At 35.7% G+C, this 18,619-nt stretch overlaps 1 protein-coding gene across 3 annotated transcripts in view; it reads right to left on the reverse strand.

Moving 5' to 3' along the window:
* The window catches only part of PTPN4 (protein tyrosine phosphatase, non-receptor type 4), a 198,154-nt gene that overhangs the window by 97,743 nt on the left and 81,792 nt on the right, over positions 1 to 18,619 (reverse strand). For 2 of the 3 annotated variants that reach the window (XM_018061760.1, XM_018061755.1), the window contains exons 4-9: positions 12,564 to 12,606; positions 12,388 to 12,487; positions 8,284 to 8,328; positions 7,961 to 8,013; positions 7,483 to 7,603; positions 4,563 to 4,650 (exon numbers count right to left, since the gene is read on the reverse strand). In XM_018061760.1, the coding sequence (XP_017917249.1) occupies positions 4,563 to 4,650; positions 7,483 to 7,603; positions 7,961 to 8,013; positions 8,284 to 8,328; positions 12,388 to 12,487; positions 12,564 to 12,606 (450 nt within the window). The remainder of the gene's footprint in view (positions 1 to 4,562; positions 4,651 to 7,482; positions 7,604 to 7,960; positions 8,014 to 8,283; positions 8,329 to 12,387; positions 12,488 to 12,563; positions 12,607 to 18,619) is intronic. The other variant, XM_018061766.1, reaches the window with a different exon arrangement.

The raw sequence follows: 18,619 nt of genomic DNA on the forward strand, positions 1-18,619 counted from the left end.
AGGATGTCTGGCTCTAGGTGAGTGATCACATCATAGTGGTTATCTGGATCGTGAAGATCTTTTTTGTAAAGTCCTTCTGTGTATTCTTGCTACCTCTTCTTAATATCTTCAGCTTCTGTTAGGTCCATACCATTTCTGTCCTTTATTGTGTCCATCTTCACATGAAATGTTTCCTTGTTATCTCTAGTTTTCTTGAAGAGATCTCTCATCTTTCCCATTCTATTGTTTGCCTCTATTTCTTTGCACTGATCACTGAGGAAGGCTTTCTTATCTCTCCTTGCTATTCTTTGGAACTCTGCGTTCAAATGGGCATATCTTTCCTTTTCTCCTTTGCCTTTCACTTCTCTTCTTTCCTCAGCTATTTATAAGGCCTCCTCAGACAACCATTTGGCCTTTTTGCGTTTCTTTTTCTTGGGGATGGTCTTGATCACTGCCTCCTGTACAATGTCATGAACCTCCATCCATAGTTCTTCAGGCACTCTGTCCATCAGATCTAATCCCCTCAATCTGTTTGTCACTTTCACCGTACAATCATAAGGTATTTGATGTGGGTCATACCTGAATGGTCTAGTGGTTTTCCCTACTGTCTTCAATTTAAGTCTGAAATGTGCAAAAAAGAATTTATGATCTGAGCCACAGTCAGCTCCTGGTCTTGTTTTTGCTGACTGTATAGAGCTTCTCCATCTTTGGCTACAAAGAATATAATAATCTGATTTTGGTACTGACCATCTGGTGATGTACAAGCATAGAGTCAGTTCTCCTACATTGCAGGCAGATTTTTAGCAGCTGAACCATGAGGGAAGCCCAAGAATACTGGAGTGAGTAGACTATCTCTTCTCTTGCAGACTTTCACAACCCAGGAATTGAACCGGGGTGTCCTGCATTGCAGGCAGATTCTTTACCAACTGAACTATCAGGAAGCCCATCAACATTAGTCATTAAGAAAATACAAAGTAAAACCATGATGAGGTAAAACACACTTATCAGAAAAGCTTAAAAAGCAACAAAACAAAACGGGCAGTACCATATGCTAAAAAGGATGTAAAACTATTGGAACTTGTAAATAAGCTGGTGGGGATGCAATGAGGCTCAGGTACCTAGAAAACAATCTGGCAATTTCATATAAAGCTACATATACACTTACTGCATGGTCTAGAAAGACCTTTCTAGGATTTGCATTCTACATAAATGAGAATTTAAACCCACATAGAAATTAGAAATGAATTTTTGCAGTAGACCTATTTAAAAAAAAGAAAGAAAAATTACTGGAAGCAACCTAGGATGTCCTTCAATGGGTGAATGGAGAAACAAACTATGGTACATCCATACAACGGAATACAATTCAGCAATAAAAGGCATAAACTATTGAAGCACAGTATCTCAGATCAATCCCAAATGCATTACTCTAATTAAAATAAGTGAAGTGCAGTGAAGTGTAAGTCACTTAGTTGTATCCGACTCTGCAACCCCATGGACCATACATAGTCCATGGAATTCTCCAGGCCAGAATACTGGAGTGGGTAGCCTATCCCTTCTCAGGAGATCTTCCCAACCCAGGGATCAAACCCAAGTCTCCCACATTGCAGGTGGATTCTTTACCAACTGAGCGATTAGGGAAGTCCCTAAGTAAAAGAAACCAGTATCAAAAGGTTACATACTATAGTATGATTCCATTTATAAGACATTCTGGAAAAGACAAACTATGGAGTCAGGGAATAGACCAGTTGTCGCCAGAAACTGTGGGTAAGAATGAGGCTGGACTACACAGGCGGAGCAGGAGTGCGGGTTTTTAGGGGCAAGGCAGGGGCAGTGGTGATAGAATTTTTCTGTATTCTGTTTGTGGCAGTGGTTACATAAATCTACATGTGTTATAATTCACAAAACTGAACACCAAGAAAAAATGTATTTACTGTGTTACTTTAAGAAACAAATATTCCCATGCTCCCTCCCCTCAAATCTTTTTTCCTTCCCTTTAATCATGAAGTTGTCATTCACTCTTTACTTTTCTACAGTTCTCTTATTCATATAATCCTCTAGGCATACCAAATGTCTTCATGTTTTCAACCAAGCCATGTTCTCTCTTGGTTTCAGGTCTTCCTTCATTCTGACGGCTCTATGATGGGAACTACTATTTTAGCTAATTAATTCTTACTCATTTTTCTGGCTTTAGTAAATTACTCCTAAGAAGCCTTCTCCACACACTGCTCCCAAGCTGGATTAGAAGTTCCTGCCATAGGATCCCACAGCATTCTGTACTTTCCCTTTCATGTTCTCAAATGTTCGTTTGTACAGGTCTAGTCTTTTCCCCTCACTGTGTTGTGTGCTTCACGAGGACACGGATGACTGACGTTTTGTCCACTAAGTCATCCTCAGTGCCTACAGTGTATAAGGTGTGTGACAGATGCACCACAAAGAAGGTTCTAAGGTGTTTCGTATCTTGCAGATTGCTATATGTAACTTGGTTCCACTCTGATCTTTCTTCAGCCTACAGTCTAGAGGTAGACAGAAAAGATCTCACTTTGCTTTTCAAAATAAAGTATTATTGGATCTTCAATTAAATACTGTGATATTCAATTAAAACAAGTATTTTCTTTATGTGTCCTCTTCCCTCTTCCCTTTGTCCCTTTTTGTTTCTGATGCTGCAAATTTCCCTTCATGTTCACTTAAAATCTGCACATTTTCTTAAGTTCTCCATATCCATATACAATAGAAACACCTTTTCCTAGCTCATTTTTTTGGGAGTCTGTACAAAATACTTAAAATTTAAATTCCTTTAATTTGGTACTCCACATTTATGGTTTTCTGAGAAAGAGTTTTACAGTGTAATAATTTAAACAACAAAAAAGCAAATCAATAAAAAATAAAACGGTTAATTATGTATGAGATCCAGCCATGCCACTTAAGTTAAAAAAGGAGTATCTAACATTCTTTGGTGGGCTCAGCGGTAAAGAACCTGCCTGCCAATGCAGGAGATGTAGGTTCAATCCCTGGGTCAGGAAGATCCCCTGGAGAAGAAACTGGCAACCCACCCCAGTATTCTTGCTTGGGAAATCCCATGGACAGAAGAACCTGGTGGGTTACAGTCCATAGGGGTAGCACAGAGTCAGACATGACTTAGAGACTGAAGAATAACAACAAACATTCTTTGTACTTCACTGACAGTCAAAGAAAGCAGATAGCAGTCTAAACCACCTTTAGAAAACTGTTCAGGACTAAAATGACTGACTTTAGTGGTCTCTTTACTGTTAACCACAGTCTAGTATACATATTTACAATTCCATTTGTTTTAAGCTGTATTATCATAAAAAAACAAAATCTAGTGACAACTTGTTACCTTTGGAGAATCATGTCCAAAAGTAATAGCCACAAAGACAGAGGAAGGGTGAAGGGCCCATTTTAAAGAATATAGAAAGTTCAAGAGGAACTTACTTAAAACACTTTAAATTGAACCAGACAGGTTCTCAAGTCACAAATGCTCAGAATTACCAAATACAGTCATGTGAGTAAAGCAAGTCATTTGATTTTTTTAAAGGAATGACTGACACAAGCTTTGCAAAAAGTAAGAACTAATGAATCCTCTTCTCCAAGAAAATGGCCAAAAGAAGCCCTATATAAAACCATTACATGGAGTAGGACTCTGAGTTCTCAAACTATCTGTCTGTATATGTCTGTGTATGTCTGTGTATGTCTGTATACAAAAATAAATTTAGAATAATTATCTAAGGAAAACTTAAATCCCTTTCAGGTTGGTATCCTTATAAGGCTTAGTAGTTGTCCCAAGAAAACATAAACCTATTACCAGTTCAACTGATGATTACCTATAATTCCACTTTTCATCAGGTATAGAGAACAGCTGCACCTCAGGTACTTCTAAAGGAATATAGCCTCTTAATAAAACAATCATAAAAAGGAACAGACGTGAAGAGGCACACAAACAAGGACAGCCACATACATGTATGCTTCTAGTAGGAGGACAACAGCCTTCTGGAAGCATCAAATTGACACAGTGAACAAGAAGTTAGGGTGTTATACAGGAAAAGCCAGTAACTATAAAATTTCGTGTTAACAAAGGCACGGTGTAGGGGGAAAACCAAAATATGCAAATACAATTGATTTTGTGCTTTATAAGTAAAAATTTATAATGATATCACTAGATGATGAAAAGAATGTAGTAACACAGGCATCAGTGAGGTGAAATCATCTTTTATAATAATGATTTTCATAAAAACAAAAATACAAATAACTGCTTTTCTTATAACATTTATTTTGCAAAATAAAAATTCTAAAGACACTGTCTCTTATGGTCAGCAAAAATTATCCTTGTAACACACTACCTTGAAGAAAAATAATATGTAAAATTCATGATTCTTCTTGTCAGGTAATGAATCTTGAGTGACTGGGTTAGTAAAATTACTTATATTCAGAGGAAATTGTCAATGCAATGTTGGTGGCACTCACTATTCCATTTGTTGCCTAATCCTATCAGGGAATCAAAAACTTTTTTTTTTTTACTGAATATTTATGCTTTAAGTCAACAACATCAGAATGTTTTCTTCACTTACCCTTGCATAGTGGAATTCAACTCCATAGAGTTCTAAGGTACGTGCTGTGTTCAGGTAACCTAATTCTGCTTCTGCAGGAGATAAGCCTCTGTAAAAACATCACTAGGTTAAAAACTGTAATAATCACAAATATGACCAAGTTACATAAAGGTTATTTATCTAGAAAATTTTCAGCATTCTAATTAAATCTTTTACAAGATACAAAATGTACGAGTATTCCTCTTAGTTACATACAGTAACAGCTACCTTTTCTGGAGGGTATATTTTAAGTAATGCTAACTATTTTGTAGAATATGTTCTTATTTTCCAGAAACACAAAAATGGGTCAAGTTTTTAAAGCTCCAAGCTATACTCATGGATGTTACAAAGTCACTCTCAGACAGAAACAAGTATTCTTCAACATTTAGTCTACACTCCACATGTGCATTTTAATCACACAAGGTACTTCTGACATGCAGTCTTTGGGGCAAGCTCCAGAGCAGGGTTTCTCAGGGTGTGGTGCCCAGACAGGTGTTGACTCATAACAAGGACAGAAATTAAGAGGGTCACAGCCTTTTGTACCACTTTGGCAGAGTTACTTTACATCTGTTGCATCTAACAACAACAAAAAGTAACTGTAATCTTTAAAGCCTTTGTTTATTTCTCCATTTTGTTTTTTGAGTAATTCATTTTTATTATATTTTTCAGAAGTATTATTCCATGAGAGACTGGGGGAAAAACTGGTCTTTCATCACAGATAGTTTCAGAAGTACTGTTCTATACAACCCAGTATTAGAATAAAAGGGGTTCAAGTCGTTTATATTTTAAGACATATTCCAGTGATTCTTATGAACACAAGTGTGAGAACTACTACTGTAAATGCAAAGCCTTTAAAAAGGTTCTATTATACATAGTTCTAACAATCTTGGTTATCTGATATCAGGCTCTAGCAGAGTAAAAGCAGAAAATTAAAAATGCAAAGATAACCATTCACTAATGATACCAGAAAAGGGAGTAAGCAGCTTGCCAATGTATGAACATAAAAATAGGATTCCTCAAAAAAAAAAAGCAGATATACTTCAGTTTTCTATAAAATTCAATTAAGTTAAATAAATACTCTACTTTTCCCCCAAGCTCCACAGTTACACTGGTTGATTCTTTTTTTTTTTTTCTTTAAAAATTTGCAGAATCATTTCTTACAGGCAAATAGAAATATATAACCAACACTTTGTAAAATGTACAAACATTCTTCTGACAGAAGAGGCTTTCCATTATTGGTAAATTTTTTAAAAATTTGATTTATCTTCAAACCCTTAGTTCAGATATGCTATATGAAGAACTTTTATAATAAATGGCATTTACTTTTAGAACAAAACAGCCCCCACACCTCATGAAGCCAATCTATTAAAATTTTCAGTCATTAGTCTTATTTTAGATTAGGGGTCAGCAAACCTTTGCTGGAAAGAGGTGGATAGCTAATGGCTTTCAGGCCATAGAGGTCTCTGTTGCAACAACTCAGCTCTGCTGTTACAATGTGGAACAATGAGGGAATCTGTGTTCCAATGTTCATTTATGGACATGGAAAGTGAAATTTCTCAAGCTTTCATGTGCCATGAAATGTTATTCTTCTTTTGATTTTCTTCAACCATTTCAAATGTACAAACCATTTTTATTAACCTGTAGGCCATACAAAAGGCGACAGGGGGTCATAGTTTGCTAACCAGTTTTGGACACATGGGCCATTACTCAATGAAATTAAGTTAATTACTAAGAGCTAATATTTCTTCAGTGCTTACTATGTGCCAAGCACTATTCTGAGTATTTTGTATATATAAACTCATTTGATCCTTAAAATAACACTAGAGGTAGATTGCTTTATCATCCCCAATTTACATATAAGGAAACAGAGAAATAGAGTGATTGGGCCAAGGTTTTAAGATAGTAGGCTGCCTCATTAGAATTTCAAACCAGACTGAATGAGTCTGATTCAGACTCTTAGAATCTAGTCTTTCAATCAATATGTAACACTGCAAAATACTCTAGGACTATTTTGAAAAGTGTGGTAAAGCAAAACTGAACTCTAAACCAATAAACAATACAACTTTCTATTCAAATCAATAAATCTCTTCTTGAAAACTCATGTCATAGAAAATTAGACTCACAGAATATCAATGTTGAATATTGTTATGAATGAAAAAAGTCACTATTTCAAAATAATGTTTTTTATTCATTTAAAATTCCATGGACAGAGGAGCCTGGTGGGCTACAGTCCATGGGGTCACAAAAGTTGGACACGACTGACTAACACATACAGAGTCATTACCAAACAGAATGGATTCCTTTCACATAGCTAAAAACTAGAAAAGAATGCTAAGTAGATTGATCTGTATATTATGAGTACATTATTAATATTCTAAAATTCCTTTCTAAAGAACTGGCAACTTTGTAGAATAGCAAATGCTATGTCTATTAACATACAGCTTTATGTTTCTTAACAGACATGAAAATAAGCCTCATATATTCTATGAAATGGGCTTCACTAATGTCTCAGCAGGTAAAGAATCTGCCTGCAATGCAGGAGACACAGGACTGGTAGGTTCAATCCCTGGGTCAGGAAGATTCCCCTGGAGAAGGAAATGGCAACCTACCCTAGTATTCCTGCTGGAATAATCCCACAGACAGAGCAGCCTAGCAGGCTATAGTCCACAGGGTTGCAAAAAGTCAGACATGACTGAGCATGCATGCATTCTATGAAATAAGTGATATTTTTTAGTATAAATTACCTACATTTCTTTATAGTAATCACACTATTTTATATAATAGCAACTGTTCTATATAAAGTAAATAAAACCACCACATTAGAAATAATTTAAAACATTTCTCTAGAAGAGATACCATCAAGAAGTTTACTAAGTAAGCAGAAAAGTAAATAAATTCTTACATATGTTGCTGATGTAATTTTGCAATTTCTTTTTCAAAATCTTGAGGTTGATTAGGAATGAAAGAATAATCTGAGAGGTAGCCTGACAAGTTTTCTGATTGATTGTAGTCTCCAAGTTCAGCTAATAAATGGAAAAAATATTAACACTTTATAAACAAATATTCAAGTTTCATAGCCAAATCAACAATGTCATGAATTCCATTGTATTTCTAAAAGTAAAATGTCTGTTTCTACTGTTACCAGTTAAGCAAGTTATAATGATGCATTTAACATTTTTCTAGGTCTTAAACAACTTCAGAAAAAGTCTTTCCAGGAACCAAAGTAATTGCTAATTGGATGTTTTATTATGTTTTCTGTGCAGTCACTTTTTTCTATATGGTAACATATGTCTGAATAAGTCATACATTAAAGGTAATGCTCTATCAACAGAAACCATGCAATCATATGCTATTTGGCCAAAAACTGGGCTGATACTTACACTGAACAGCAAATGAAGCCAGAAGAGCAGCAGTATTATAAGGACAGGGCAATCTAATAAAATAAAACAGAAAATAACCCAAGGTTAAACACAGTCGTTTTAAAACCATTATAATTTAAACTATATTATTCACACTTGAAGTTTCCAGGTGATTTACATGTTTATTAAGTAATGAACTTATCTGATGAAAGGAATTCATGCTACACAGGGCCATCTTTCAGTAGATCATCTTTCAGTAGATGTGTTTGCAATGATCACAAACTACTAAATGCAGAATTTAAAGTATTTTTAAAGCCCATTACTAAAAATTTAAAATAGCCCACCTTCCAGTAAGAATGTCTTGTTTGATTTGCAAAAAATACTGGTACCTTGGGAAAAAAAAAGAAAATTAGTATTTATTGGAATTACAAAATTTAGAGTTTTAAAAACTGTATATTTACATTAACAAATAAAACTGAAATATTTGCTTTTTAATGAACATATTAGCACATGTAAAGATATTTTAAAATAAACTTTCATAAATTCATGAATCCAAATTTTAGATTTCTTTGATAAATGAAATTTTATACTCCAAACATTTTGTTTCCCTAGCTTCTATTATAAAACTTTCATGATTTTAAAAATTACATGACTAAAGATGAGGGAGAAATATTCTGAAGATTGGTGTTTGCCAAAAGTAGAAATGGGAAGCACAGGAAACGTAAGTCAGAGACAGACAGAACTGACAGTAGCAACACACTAGCGATCAACTGCAGAAAGTCACTCTTTCTGCTGAGCCAGGAGGCCAGCTCAACATGGTGAGCCTATGCTGCTCACTACAGCATCAGGCAACAAGAAGTTGCTAACTATAAAAAAGCACTTTTCCATCTTCATTTGAGTTAAGAAAGCTCTCTTTGATCAGGGCGGGGAAAGTTCCCTTCCCTACTGTTGCTCAACTATTAATATTGCCAAGTAGCCAATTTCCTTTAAAACCAACAAAAATTTAAGTATCCTATACTAAGAATACCAAAGTTGCTCACAAGATGGCCTTGCCCTTCTGTTCCTGCTGGTGGGTACAGTCATCCCCTGATTGGGTTTATCGGTGCCTGGGTAAAGGCACTAGTGCCGTATCATGTTGGCAGAAGATAAAATTGTGTGATTTTTAATGTTTAAACAGAGAATTAAGACTTTCATTTCACCCCCTAAAAAGAGTACACAAGAGTCAAGATTATTTACAATTTTAGTTGTTTGGCTATTACAGTTATTAAAGAGTTCCATGACAATCAAATTACCAAAGAATGTAATTAAGATTTTCAGAGAATCAGATATAAAACAGCTGATACAAATATCCTGGCTTCATATATTAGTGAAGTACATAAACGCCTTGTGAGGCTTAATACATACTATTACAATATTACCCATGTACTCAACCCAAGACAACATATTTCTATCTGGTTTACTTGATTTCATAATTAAAAGTTAAAAATTTCTAGTGGGAAACAGTCTTATAGTTAAGATTGAAATGTGTATATCCTTGATATAATACTGTAAATCCTATACAAATAACATCTATGCTTCCTGAATTTGATTTACACACTGAGCAGTAAGAACTGATAGAATAAAAACCAGAATTAAAGTCCTAAGCTAAACCAGCCTACGATCTTTGGCAAATTACTTAAAATTTGGTGGAGCCTTAGTTTCTCTATTTGTAAAAAGGAAGTAATATCACTTGCCTAGTATATGTATCCCAGAGGCCCTAAATATGGTGATAAAAGTCCAATTTTTAAAGACAATTAAAGACCTTTAAGATAGATTAATAATGACTGAGCTAAACGTAGAGATGATCTGTTCAAGTTGTAAAAATAATACAGTAACAGATCATGCACTGAACACCTACTATGTACTGAACATACTGAGCACTAAAAAGGTACGGAAGAAATGTCATTTGTATTGTAATGCTGCTTCTGCTGCTGCTAGGTCGCTTCAGTCGCATCTGACTCTGCGACCCCACAGCTGGCAGCCCAGCAGGCTCCGCCGTCCCTGGGATTCTCCAGGCAAGAGTACTGGAGTGGGTTGCCATTGCCTTCTCCAGTGTATTGTAATGACCCCTAAGAAAATGCCAACTCTAGTTATGCCAGCACCTGTTAATACAAATGACATTTAACCTGATGAAAGGTCTGTAACTCCTTTTTTTTTTTTTTTCTTTTTTTAACCACTAATCCAAAAAAGAATCTCAAGGCAAGGAGGTACAGAGGTAGACTTCCTTTTTGTGGGGCTTAAACCGGTCCTTAAAACAGAGCAACTGTGTCTAAAGGTGTCCTACCCCTACTCATGACCATAACAAGAAGGCTACCCAAGCACTAAAGGTTTAAAGGAGTCTTTTTTTTAAACCCTGGCTGCATATTATTAATAGAATCACCTGGAAGCCAGGTCTCATCTGATACCTGTTAAATCAAAATATCTAGGGGTCTGGCCATGCTATCAGTATGTTTTAAAGCTCCCTTATGGTGATTCTAACTTGTAATTAGGGTAGAAAATCCTTGATGTATAAATGGCAATAAAATTAAAATTTGCCATTTACTCATTTTACCAAAAAGCACCAGTTACAAGATTCCAGGACATTACACTATAAAGGATTTTTTAAATAATGCATTATTTCTAGGGAAAACATATTTTAGACTGATAAGACTTTAACACAATTCCACTACTACTACCAAATGTGATTTTACTTTATTCTACTTCATGAAGATAGTTTGACTTTAATTATCAGTGAAACATTTATTCCCTGGTTATGTTTTCAACACAGGCTATAAAAGAACCAACACATCAAGCTTATTAAGAAATTTAAGGACAGTGTTTTGAGTGGAGTAAATTATGACTATAGCTACAATTGACAACATTTAAATTGCTATGCTAACAAAGTTTTCATAAACATTAAACACATTATAAATCCAATAAAAAATTACTGGTCTTTTATTTTTCATATACATTTAAAAACTAATTACATAAATATGTATTATGGAATCCTTGGTTACTTGATTTCAAGTTACATGTACCAGTAAAAAGTGCATTTTAAAATGCTTTATAATTCCCAATTTTCAGTAATTCAGAGCAGTTTCCTTGCAGTTCATCCAAAATTTGGGAAAGTTTTATTATACTGAGAACTATTTATTAAGACAAAAGATCCTATTACTCTAATTATTTAACGACAACAAAATCTGACTAAGAGTTACAATATTAAACTAAGGTTTTCATATGATACAACTTTGCCTTTCAAGATAAATTATATTGGACATTATTAGTGTCAAAAGTTAGGACTACCTAATCCTGGATCTATATTCTTGAGTTGTTACAAAAATGGTAACACCCTGCCCCACAACAAACACATAGCAAAGGACTCTCAACAGAACTTTGCTTCTCCACTTTACTGAAGTATTCTAAAGGATAATGAAGACGTTAGCATCTAACAGCCTACCTACAGATAGCTTTAGGTGTGTGCGCGCGTGCTAAATCGTTTCAGTGTTTTCAGACTAATTGCAGCATCAGGGACTGTAGCCCAGCAGACTCCTCTGTCCATGGTATTCAGATATTTAATTTGTCACTTATCTTTTAGAGTAATTCTAAATACAGCCAATGACCTATATTCTTATATTGTGTGGAAGGTATAATATACTAATTTTTCATTCTGTCTTTAGAAACAAAAAACACTAATTCTGTCTTTCAAGCAATACGTAAGGTTATCATTCAAGTTATTTTAATAATGACAGTTACCACGCTGCAATTATTCCCCACGGTTTCTACCTTAAACAGTTCACCTAACATTTATGTGATATCAAAATGCTCATCTGGGTCATTCTTGTGTACATTATGTCAAGTAGAAGGGACAACAAGATTAACTGTAAATGAAGATCAAACTTAAAATGGCCAGTGATGTGGGGATTTTCAGCCTGAATGTGCTAGTGCACTCTCTGCCAGCATGCTCTACAAAGATACCTGCTGACCATCACTTCTACACACAGTGGTTATGCATTTAATAAATTCTATGCTCTCTTCAATGGAAGTAAAATACAGAATATGCTTTCACAAGGGGGGAAAAAAAACTAGGTAACTGTCACTATGCAGAATACCTGGAATACAACTGTAGCATCATCTAATTACTACAATTAGTGACAGCAGTGCTTCTGAACCATTTTTCATAAAGTTAGTATCTCTATGGCTCAGGAAACTGCTTACAGCTGGATGAGCCAGCCCTAGGGTTACAACCTCCTAAATCTCTCCCAGCCATTCAAAAGAGGAGGAAGAAATTTATCTTAAAACATCCACAACCTATTCTGTGTGCTGGCAGGGAAGCTCAGAACTATGTCATGGTCATCTATTTTTGCCTAATTTCAAAATTTTGTAAGAGTTTTGACAATACTTTCAAGTAAAAATATGCTCCATAAACCCACCTTGTATATTCTTCTTGTAACTTGTTGGGGTCACTTACAAAAAATTTGACTCTAAAGTTCAAACTGTAAGGAGATCCTCCTAGAATTAATAAAAGCAGTTCTAATTAATCAGATTATATTAATCCTTTATATTTATAAAGTATATTTTATAAGATCAAGTAAATATGTTTGCTCACTCTTTAGCTGCTTCCTTATTGGTTTGTTTGGATCCAGCCACCTCTGAAAAATAAATAAATAAGACTGATTTGTTTTTTCCTTGATGAACTAATACATCAATTCTTGCAAATCTATTCCATTTGAAGATTAATGCTAAAAACTGCATTTTTTGAAAAGGCCTACTAGGTGAGGGGGAAAAAAATCACTAAATTACAAACTCATATCAAATGTAACAAAATTCTACAAAAAAGTACTGAATATATTTGTGATTTAAGATTTTGATTTTAATTTCTCATTGTTATACAGTATATAATAAACTCTATTCCAAAAGTAAAAATGCTTCATCACTACAATATGAAGTGGTTCTGTTAAGTATTAACAGCCTATCAATTTTTAAAAATTCTCTTTATCTCTCATAAAAATACACTTGGCTTTATGCTCTCATTCAGGCAAAATTTACACATCATGAAAATCTACTATTATGAAAAAAATTTAACTCCTTCTCTATTCCTCGAAAAAGAAAATAAAATACTCCCCCCCAAAAACATCCCACACTAATTTTTTTAAGAGACAATGTTTAGGGAAAGACTGCTTTTTTGTATATGAAAATTTCAAGTAGTCTAAACACTTCTGAATGCCACTTAAGCTCTATTTCAGGAAAACTATAAATTCAGAAAACATTTCAGCAGCCAATGTTTCAGTTAAAAAAATTAAACAACCCAAAACGAGGTCATAGATATGGCAGTATTTTTAAAGCACTAGAAAAATATAAGCTTATATGTCGTTACTTATAAACTATCCTACTACCACCCACAGTAGATCCAATAAAGTGCACACAAATAGATTTTAGAAACAAGAGGCCGAAAGTAATTCATGAGTCTTCTTTCCACTGTCCATAACATCCAACATATCAAATCCAACTAATTCTACCTCCAAATCATCCCTAGAATTTAACAATTCTTCTCCACCTACTCTGCTACCATCCTTTAGCCTCTTAATAATTGTAGTCTGTCTCTTCTCTTCCTCTCATCCTTCATCCTCCAGAAGCCAGTCCTTTTTTTTTTTTTTCTTTTTGGGTCTTAGTTGTGGCCCTTGGGATCTTTGACCTTCGTTGTCGCATGCAAACTCTTAGTTGTGGCACGTGGGATCTAATTTACCAAGGACTGAACCCAGGCCTCCTGCTTTGGGAGCTTAGCCATTAGATCACCAGAGAAGTCCCTAGAATAGTCTTTAAAAAGTGTCACTCCTTTGCTTGGCATCTCTTGATGATTTAAGATCCAAAGGCCTTACTATGGCTTACATGGTTTCTCCTTACCTCTTCTTTTTTTGTTTCTTTAATGTTTTATTTGCCTCAGTTAATTTTAAACATGTATATTTCAAAGAGGCAATTCTAGACTCCTGATAAGTTTTAGAAGCCTTACAATACCAATCAAAATAGGTGTCCAGTTCAGATTTGCCAATTCCAGATCTGTGGCTGTCAAATTTTTTTTTTTACATATCCACCTATCTACTCTCTTTTAGATTATTTTCCCAAATAAGCCAATACAGAGTATTGAGTATAATTCCCCCGCTATACAGGAGGTCCTTACTGGTTAATTATTTTATATACTGTAGTGTGTATATGTCAGTCCCAATCTCCCAATTTATCCCCCTTCCCTCCCTGCCCTGTAACTCTTAAGGTTTGTTTTCTACATCTGTGACTATATTTCTGTTTTGTAGATAAGTTCCTCTGTATCCTTTTTTTAGATTTCATATTTAAGTGATATATTTGTCTCCTTAACTTCTTCCACCACAGTTTTCCGAGCTTTGGTCATAATGGCCTCCTTTCTGTTTCTCCAAGATGCCTTAATTCCAAGCATCCTGATGCAAAGAATGTCCTTTCCCTGCTTTTACCATGGTTGACGGCTTTCGTTATCTGTCTCAACTTAAATTTCACATCATTAGAAAGGCCTTCATTGACCGCCCTATCAAAAGTATGTCACAAAGCTCCTATCTACTTAGTTATTTTCCTCTGGTAAGGAACATTAAATTCCTTTGTAACATTTTAAATGCAATGTGTTTGTTTTACTTTTTATTGTCTATATTCTTTTGTAGATTATGAACTCCTTAAGGTAAGGAATAATACCTGATTTATTCAAAGCTGAAGGGTCAGTACCCAGCACAAAATATAGCATATAACATCTACTAAAATTATCTGGTGAAGGGCTAACTAACCCTGTTGAATGACTCAGCAGTTTCTATTTCTGTGCCAATAATCAGATGGTTTTACCCCTACTTAACATATCTGTTCCCCCTAGGCATCCACCCATTTATCCACAGTCTCACTCATGTATTTATTAATCTAGTGATTTTTTTCCTGCATATTTTCTAGAAAAAAAAAGCATAAATTATATTTATTTTACTGTCTAAAATCAAAATTTGGGACCATTTAATTCCCCATAGCCTGCCTTCCTCACTCAATTCCCCTTCAAAACATTCTGATATCATAGATCCGCACATTTAAATATACAAGATCTGTGAGGCTGGCACAGCTTAGAGAAGTACACTAACAAGCACTGGGAACTGTCACAGATTTCCTCAGTGATGGCAATTAGACAGGAGGTATACTCTTGACTTAAACCATGAAGATGGAGCAAGATGAACTTGAGGGTGATGGGGTCAACTTCACTCCCTCCACCCCAAAAATTCAGTTCAGATTCTAACTAGCAATTGTTAGTGAAATCTTCATAACATTCAATCTTCCTCATCCTGAACATGCTATTTCCTCATTTACTCATGTCGTCTATTATCTCTTCCTGTTAAGTTTTATGGTTTTCTTCCTATAAGTTTTGATACCTCTAATATCAAAAGTTTATTCATAGATATTTAATGGATTTGGGTTTTCAAAAGAAAATCTATTTAATTTGCTGTTTTGTTGGATTATGTTCCCTAATCAGTTCATAGAAAGTGATTGACACTTTTTTTGTTCAGTTTTAAGTCCTACTAGTTGTAAAAAGTTTTCCAAATGATTCATTTGGACTCTCAAGGCAGATTAATTATATCGCTAAGAAGATATGAGTTCTCTGCACCTTCATGCCAAACATACAAATATATTTATTCCACAAAGAACAGTACACGCTGCCTGAGGGGTTAAGAGCCTAGATGTTTCAAACAGTTTCTCAGTGAACTGTTTGACAAACTGTACTGTATCACCCTGAAAACTCTCCCACCTCCACCATATTCCTCTTCTACATTCTCTTTTTGATTCCATTTGATTCTTCCACTAATCCTTATAAGCACAGAATCTAAGAAGTCCTTAAAATTTCTTGTCTGCTCAAGGCACTCATTTTTATTCTGTGTGTACGTACAATATTTGACATCAGAAAGCAACCAAAATCAGGCAGAAGAAACAGTACCCAAGTTTAATCTTGAAAAAACAGAAAAACTGCAAGGGTAAGATTTATACATTTGCATTTTTTTCCCTGAAGGCAACCTCAAATCCAGCACAAGGTAGGGGACAGTCTCACTAACTTGAGGTGTCAATGGACAGAGTCCAGGTGGAGGAAATCCTGAGAGACAGGAAGCAGTAGAAGGGTTTAACTCAAGTCTAGATATAAAAGCCATCACAACTCTGGTTGACGGTTCAGCTTTTGCATGCACAGGAAGATCCCAAAACCCCAGGAAAAAGAAGCAGTTGGAAATATAAGGAAATGATATTCATTTCCGATAATTGAGATAACCGTTCACCCAAAGGGAAGCAGCATTTGGATGTGGGTCCAGCCAGACCGCACTCATTCTCCATCCACAGTCCAAGTCATGCAGGGCCTCACTACCAACCTCTTTCTACCACCCTGAGAGGTTCCCTGTGTCCTTTCGCAATCAGCCCCTCAATGCCCTCAGGCAATCACTGATCTGCTTTCAGTCACTATGGACAAGTTTTGCTTGCTCTACAATTTACTATGAATAGAATAATCGAGTATATATCATATACTATTCCACTATCTAAAAACATAACAATTATTTTTCATCCATTCACTTACTGATAGATGCTGAAGTTAATTCAGGAATGCACTATTATGAATAAAGATACTATGATCATTTGTGTACAAAGTTTCACAGAATGTGTTTTCATTTCTCCTGGATAAATACCTCAAAGGTAGGACTGCTTGGAGATATGTATTAAACCTATGTTCAAGCTTATAAGAAACTGCCAAACTATACTTTCCAAAGTGGTTGTATCCTTTTAAAGTCTTACCAGCAATTCTTAACAGTGGCTCCACATCCTAGCCAAAACCTGGTACTGTGAGATTCTCATCTTTTAACTATTCCAGTGGACGTGCAGTGACATATCATTGTGCTTTTACTTTACAGTTACCTGATGCACCTGTGCTTAGTATACGTCCTTTATCACAGCGGACTGGACTGTGAAGAAAGCTGAACGCCGAAGAACTGATGCGTTTGAACTGTGGTGTTGGAGAAGACTCTTGAGAGTCCCCTGGACTGCAAGGAGATCCAACCAGTCCATTCTGAAGGAGATCAGCCCTGGGTGTTCTTTGGAAGGAATGATGCTAAAGCTGAAACTCCAGTACTTTGGCCACCTCATGCAAAGAACTGACTCATTGGAAAAGACTCTGATGCTGGGAGGGATTGGGGGCAGGAGGAGAAGGGGACGACAGAGGATGAGATGGCTGGATGGCATCACGGACTCGATGGACGTGAGTCTGAATGAACTCCGGGAGTTGGTGATGGACAGGGAGGCCTGGCATGCTGCGATTCATGGGGTCGCAGAGAGTCGGACACGACTGAGCGACTCAACTGAACTGAACTCAATGTTCCTTTTCCAAGTTTGCTGATAGTTTTCATTATGAATGGGTGTTGGATTTTATCCTATGTAAATTATGCCTTGGGGCTTCCCTTGTAGCTCAGTTGATAAAGAATCTGCCTGCAGTGCAGGAGACCTGGGTTCAGTCCCTGGGTTGGGAATATAACCTGGGGAAGGAAATGGCAACCCGCTCCAGTACTCTTGCCTGGAGAATCCCTTGGACAGAAGAGCCTGGCAGGCTGCACAGTCTATGGAGCTGCAACAGTCGGACACAACTTAGCAACTAAACTACCCAATTATGCCCTAATTATACTGTTTTTTTAAAAAAAACGAACCCAGCAGCTAAAGGCATACTTAATGGTGAGACACTGAGTACCTCCCTCTGACAGAGAACAGGCGAGGCAGTTTGTTCCCTTCACCTCTATTCATCAGTATCCTCATAGTCTCAGCTTTCATGTAACAAAGAATGAAAAAATAATGGGCAAAAAAGAAAAAGAATAAAGACTGGGAAGGAAGAAATAAACTGTTGCTATTCACATATGACATGATTTATACAGAAAATTCTAAGGAATCAATGAAAAAAAAGATACCAGAAGTAATAAGTAAATTTAGGAAGGCCTTAAGATACCAGGTTGATATAGAATCAAGTGTATATACTGGTTTCTTTCTTGAATACTGAGTTGGTTAAAAATTTTTAAATAAATGTAATTGACCATATGTTTACATGACAATCTCTATAGAAAATTCTAGGGAATTTACAAACAGTGACTAGAATTAGTGAGTTTAGGAAGGTTGCACAATAAAAAATAAACCATTTCAATAAATAACTGATAACTGAAAAAGAAAAATCAACAATACCATTTGGATGGTTCTTCTATTTACTTACTGAAGAATCTGAGATATCAAACTCTCTGAATTTACTCTTTCCCTCATGAACCCTTCTGACTGTATCGCCTAAATATCTTGAGCACTTACCCATCCATCACCACAGCCAATTTAGTAACTTCATTAGTGCAACAATCTCCCAATTGTCTCTACTTGTCAGCTTTACTTGCCACTGGCTATACTGCAACTAGAGTGATATGTCTAAAATACAAGTTTCATGATACTTGAAATAAATCCTTAGGCCAGTACAACCTTACCTCACATCAAAAGCACTTGATATCTATTGTACTACTCATATCTCATCTTTGACCCATCTTCTCTTCTGGCTCTATAGTCCAGCCATAGGTGTTAAGATTTTTTTCAGTTCCTCAAATGCAACAATCCTCTCTT

The sequence above is a fragment of the Capra hircus genome, chromosome 2 (assembly GCF_001704415.2).
Source record: "Capra hircus breed San Clemente chromosome 2, ASM170441v1, whole genome shotgun sequence".
NCBI lineage: Eukaryota > Metazoa > Chordata > Mammalia > Artiodactyla > Bovidae > Capra > Capra hircus.